The sequence below is a fragment of the Ciconia boyciana genome, chromosome 16 (assembly GCF_034638445.1).
Source record: "Ciconia boyciana chromosome 16, ASM3463844v1, whole genome shotgun sequence".
Classification (NCBI taxonomy): Eukaryota; Metazoa; Chordata; class Aves; order Ciconiiformes; family Ciconiidae; genus Ciconia; species Ciconia boyciana.
Genome location: NC_132949.1, coordinates 7342536 through 7348535, shown reverse-complemented (window position 1 = coordinate 7348535; position 6000 = coordinate 7342536). Strand labels below are relative to the sequence as shown.

At 56.0% G+C, this 6000-nt stretch overlaps 1 protein-coding gene across 1 annotated transcript in view; it reads left to right on the top strand.

The window, feature by feature from the left end:
• Positions 1-2057: 2057 nt before the first annotated feature.
• CACNA1G (calcium voltage-gated channel subunit alpha1 G) overlaps positions 2058-6000 on the top strand; it is a 100822-nt gene continuing 96879 nt past the window's right edge. Inside the window, exons 1-2 of the mRNA XM_072881515.1 lie at positions 2058-2165; positions 2675-2808. Coding sequence (XP_072737616.1) covers positions 2073-2165; positions 2675-2808 — 227 coding nt within the window. The 5' untranslated portion in view covers positions 2058-2072. The remainder of the gene's footprint in view (positions 2166-2674; positions 2809-6000) is intronic.

Genomic DNA, 6000 nt, shown 5'->3' with positions numbered 1-6000 from the left:
GTGCGCAGCAGGTTGTGGTGTCGCGGGGGGCTGTGCCCTCCTGGCTACCCTGCGCTTGCCATTAGTCACTGGTGCCAGTGCCGGCACGCAAACAAGCATCGAGGGGCACCCATGGCTTTGCCATCTGTGGCATGCCAGAGGAGGACGGGGAGGATGTCCTCTGTGCCGTCCCGTGCTGTTCCTCCCCTTTCAGCCACTGCTCAGCCCTTTGTGCTGGACGTGGGGCTGCGGTGAGCTTGGATCTGCTCAGCTGCCCTGGGTGGGTGTTAGGGCTGCTCTAGGTCTTGGAGAGGGAGGAAGTGAGACGGGAAGTGGCTCCAAGCCGATGCATGTAATGTTTGCCCATCTCTGCTCTCTGGGGAGCTCATGGTCCCCAGCAAGCATCCAAGCAGCTGCCTGCCATGACAAAAGCATCACCCAGGTCCCGTGCCCAGCTGAGATGGAGCCCGCAGAGGAGAGCCAGGCCCAGCACGGGATCTTTGCCATTGCAACAAAAGATTTTGCATGAAGCGCTGTCTGTCTGGGGAAGCATCCATCTGTCTCTGCAGGTTTTGACCCAACCAAGCAGGTTACTCCCCAGCTTCCTCACTTCCCTGCTGAATATCTCGCACAGCCCTTGCAGACACATGCTCATTCTTTTTTTAATTCTTTGTGTTCTCAAAGGCTTTGCAGTTCCTTGCTGGCAGAGCCGTGGACACGGCTGGCTCTGCAGAGGGATGCTTTCCAGCCCCCCACGCCGTGGAACGCCCGTGGATCGCCCGTGGATCCCCCGCGGCTGCTGCCGGCAGCCTCCTGCCCCCTCCTCCAGCCCGCCCTCCACGCCTGCCCCCGCAGGACTATATTTGGGCTAAATATTCCAGCCCATAGCCCCAACCTGACAGTTGGAATGTCTATCTCGATATCTTGTAAACATTTCTTCCAATTAAAAGATCCAGATTGCTGGCGACCAAGCCGTGACTCAGCCCCATGTGATTTCCCAGGAATTCGCCCAGGATGGGTGGCAGGAGCTGCCAGCTCCAGCCCCATGTGCCCGGTGGGGAGGCACCTGCTGATTCATCCTCACCTTCTTCTTCCCCAGCCAGATAACGCTACAGCATGGGCTCCCAAACACCACCCGCTGCCGTGTTGCAGCGAAAGCTCTTGTCTGGCAAGGGCCATGCTTATTTTCCTAGAGCCGGGAAGCTGCTGCCTGCGCCCAGGCAGGAGCGTGGCCCCGACTGCCTGCGGGTTGCGGCAGCCGATGGGGTGTTTTCCATGCTAGGCTGGAAGATATCCCTGGCACCGTGTTGCACAGGCGCCTGGATTTCACACCTCTGTGCCCCGAGCAGTCGGGAGCTGGCTGGAAATGCCCCCTAGAAGGATGCAGAAATTGGGTACCAGGTTTGAACCATCCCTATGAGGATTTGCTGGAGCAGCACACTTTATTCTGTCCCAAAACTAACAGCATCCAAAGTCTGTCCCAGCAGCTCAGCTCTTTTAAAATCGCTCCAAGAGGCAGCAGTCGGGGCAGGGGATGGACTCTGCTGGCCCTCGCAGTCTTAAGGCTTTTAGGCAGTCGTTTAATGGTTTTGACAGTCTTGATTTGGACTGGGAATGAAAAGTTCAAGCAGTGACTTCAGGGAAGCGCCCCTGGGATAAGCTGTGACATGGTTAATAGAAAATTGTAATGTTGTTAAAGTGCTTTTCTGTAAAATGCGAGGAGAAGAAATTAACAGTGTGGGGTTGTTTTTTTTCCTAAAAGTTGATATTGTTCTTTTAATTTCATTTTTCCATCCATCACATCAGCAGTCGGCACTCTTGCCATGCAACTTTCATTTTATAGCGGTTTTCGCATTAGCTGTAGACGCTGACGTCAGCGTGGGGAGACCACTATGGGTTTGCTGTGCAGGTTCTAAACAGCAGGCAGGCTCTTCATGCAAAACCAGATAAAATCTAACCTAGAGAAGCTGGCATGCGCCTTGCTTTAAAGACCAGAATAACCTTTCTGATTCGGTGGTGGCTGCTCGCGGATGCACATCTGGGTCCGTTGCTTCCTTGATGGGGCGTTGTGCAGGTGGTTCGAGAGGGTGAGCATGCTGGTGATCCTGCTCAACTGTGTGACGCTGGGCATGTTCCACCCCTGCGAGGACATCGCCTGTGACTCACCGCGCTGCAGGATCCTCCAGGTACGGCTTGGCCGCTGCTTTTAGCTTAACGGCAGCCCCGGTTGATGGGGAGTGGGCAGGACCGAGCTGTGGCAGAGCTGGCTCCAGCCATGGTGGAGGTGCCCTGGGACGGCTGGGTCCTGCCTGTGCTGGCTGTCCTGCCAGCACATAAAAAATGCTAATTTTGGTGCTCGGATGCAAGCATGTGGTGTCATCAGGCAAAGCCAGGCTGTGCCAGCCCCAGAGTAGCCAAGCCTTGCTTGGAGTGCTTGGGGAGGGTTAACCATTGAGTTTATAGTGAAAATAGAGCCCAAAATATCCTCGTCCCTTTATCCCAGTGCTGTGGGTGCTGTTGGCCAGACTGGGTTGGGGGAAGACACAGGGCTGTTCCCAGCACTGCCTCTGCCCAGGGATTTTAGCCCTTGGTGGTGCAAGGGGAGACCTTGTTGGACTCAGGTGTCTCATTGCCTCCCCCAGTGCAAGCGTGCAGCGATGCAGGAGCATCCCTCCTCCCTTCCTTTCTTTTGCAGAGCTTTGATGATTTCATCTTTGCCTTCTTTGCTGTGGAAATGATTGTCAAGATGATCGCGCTGGGGATTTTTGGGAAGAAATGCTACCTGGGAGACACGTGGAACCGCCTGGACTTCTTCATCGTCATTGCAGGGTAAGCCCAGTGCAGTGGGTCCCCCTCTCCCCGCGCCTCTCTGTTGTCATTCACGGCACCACTTGGCAAGCGTCAGATTTGGGGGAGTGGCTGGTTTGCAGTGGTGAGGGCTGGGGGCTTGCTGGGCATTGGTGCCGTCGGCATTGTCCATCCTGGCTCCACAGCTGGGATCACCGCCCAGACCGCAGCAGTCCCTCTGATCCTCTCCATAGCTCGCGGGAGAGCTGATGCTCAGCCCATGGAGAGAGCAGGGCAGGGCAACAAAAGCTGTTTGTGGTGGATTTTGGCCAGTCCGTGTCCTGGGGCTCCTTGCCAGGTGCTGGGCTCGGCTCTTCTCCCTCCAGCCCCGCTGGTGGTTTCGGTTTCCATCAGGCGAGGTGGCGGCAGAGCAGGCGGTTGGGAGAATGGAGCGGCGTGCCAGGGAGGATAGTTCACTGAAATGTGCATGATTGCCCTCATTATTAAACTTTTTTTTTTTTTTGAGGGAAAGCAACCAAGTTCGCCTTTTTGAGTGTTTTCCTTTCAGAGGCACCTGGTTTGAATTAAAGGCTCTTCCAGCACCCGAGAGTCTCCTGGCGGAGGCTGGAAATCCACATGAAAAGTCCCTGGCCCCTGGCCAGTGAGCTGAGTTTCTTTGACACACGAATCGCTCGCCGGCCCTCCCCTCCCCGCTCCAAAAGCCCAAAGACCTTTGGGAAAACAGTGATTTTTTCCTCTTTTGATAGAGCTGGAGATCAAATTTACTGGATTTTCCTGGAAAGGAGCAGGGGACCCTCCCACCTGGGCTGTTTACCTGGCATGGGTTTGGTGTGCCCCAAGAAGGGGCAACACCTTGGTGGGCTTTGCTTATGGTCCATCGCCAGCCCCATAGGGTCATGGCACACACCTCTGCCAGGCAGCTGGGATAACCAAAACAGTGGCCCAGTAAAACCAGTAAGGTTGTGCCAGGTGTCCCAGCGCATCCTTGGCCTGGGAAACTCATTTCCATGGGGTGCTGCAGCAGCCAAAAGATGTAGGGAGGCTCAAGACCCAGACTGGGGACAGCGATGGAGGGCAGAAAGGCCAAGAGCTGTAACTGTCCCCGTAAACCCATCTTCTGCAGGAGGCTACAACCTTGTGCTTTCCAGCTGCACCAGCCTCTGGCTCCTCGGGTTAGGAGAGGGCTCAAAGTTTCCTCCTGAAGCGTCTGAGCAACATTAGGGGCTGCAGCGATGGGAAGTTGGACAAGGTGGGACCCGGGGTCCAACCAGCTCTGGTAGGGTTGTAAACATCAGCAGCACAGCCAAGGGCTGACCCCTGCTAAAGCCACCCTGTGTATTCTTTATTTCTTCTTCTTTATTATTTCTTATACTGGAATTAAGTGTGATGAAGAACCAGACCCAAGCAAGGCCAGGCATCCCACCTGGGGAGGCTTGGGGAGGAATGGTGGTGGGTGCTGGGCTGCTTCCAGCTCTGCTGCCCTGGGGTGCTGCTGCGTTCCCCTCCCAGCCTGGTCCTGGCCTTGCCTGTTGAGCTTGTGAAGTCTTTGGAGCTAGAGTAGCTACCCTTGATGTGCTTCTGTGGAGACCCCGCTGTGATGGGACGTCAGTCTAGAGGGACGTCAGCAGAGACTATCCTAATACCTATGCCAAAATATAGCTGCACTTTCCTTAAGCAAGCATCCAATCTCCTGCCCACCTACTGCACCTGGACGGGCGTTTGGGTGTGTGAGAGCCACCTCCTTCCTGGGCAAAGTGGGGACAGCAGCACCCACCTCCCCTCTGATGCAGCCGCCTTCCTGCATCCCTGATGCACAGAGGCATTTATTTGCTGCAGAGGGTATGCAGCCTCACAGCTTGACCGCTCCCGTGACTCCTGCCAGGTCAGCTTTGCCTCTCACTAAATGATAGGTCTTTCCTTCATGTGCATGAACTGTTCCCATCTGGGCGCCGTCACAACCAATTCAACTGACAAAGGATTGAACTGCCTTTAAATACGAAGTGGAGCCTCTCCTCCCCCAGTGCCTGCTTTCTCTGCTCCCTTTCACACCCTTGCACTCTCCTCCAGCCCTTGCCCGTCCAGCCGGGAGTGCTGCATCCCACTCAGAGCATCGCTGCCGTCCTGGAGGGTTCCTCAGCCGTCGCCGGCAGCACCAAGTGCTGGGGAAAGCTGAAGGGGCTGCAGGAATGGGCCACTGCCATAGCAGAGGAAAAATGAAGGGTCCTGAGCCCATTATTAGACTAAAGATGCAGGTAAAAAACACCTTAAGGATAAGAGAAAAAAGCATTCCAGGGTCAAATCCCAACCAGACAGAGGGAAATTCCTCCGGTAGCCCCTGAGTGCAGCTCTGCGGTTCCCACATGGGGCAAATTACCCCAGCGAGCATCCAGACCACAGTGCTAACAGCAGAGCATGGGAGCAAGGGACGAGCTGAGCTCGGCACAGAGGCATCTTGTGCCCGAGCGGCTGCGTGATGTGGGGAAAGGGGCCAGAGCCGAGCTGTGGCCCGGGAGGAGAGTGTGCGCTGGACTGATCCTCACATCCCTGCTGTACTTGCTAGATACCCGATAAAGTGCGTCACATTTTTATGTAGGTCTCGTGTAAGGGCTTCAGCCAGCTTCCCCAGTGAAATGACAGGGGAAGGGACCCACAAACTGACGTTTCCACGTGGCCCTGGTGACCACAATGAAGCAGCTCTGCTTCTGTCTTCCCACTTTTTTCCTCCCCTTTTTGTGCAAGAGGTGGAGGGGAGGAGGCAGCAGGACGGCATGGGCTCCCCAGTGCCCGGCAGGTCCCCGGCTTCTGCTCTCCTGCTTTCCCTGCTGCTTCCCTGCCCCTGGGCTGCAGAAAGTGATGGCAGGGGGAGAGGAGAAGCAGCAAACCGTGTCTGCGGGGCATCGGGTGGGGAAGGAGCGTCGTGCCAAGGGCACATGGGACGTGCTGCACGCCAGGGCTGTACGCTCCCACGGGCAGGCCTCCCATAGAAACCCTTCCCAACCACCACTCATCTAGGAGAGGCTTCCAAAAAAAATCGCAAACCCTGTGGCATTTCATCCTCCCCATTCCTTGAGAAGTTGCTGGACCTGCTAGGGGTTGAAATCGTAGAGAAACCTTTTTGTGCATGTTGCCCCAAATCTGCTGCTTGCAGAGGGCTGGGAGAGCTGCTCGGATGCTGTGCTCGCTCCCGCCGCGCTGCTGGCCACTTTCGTGGCA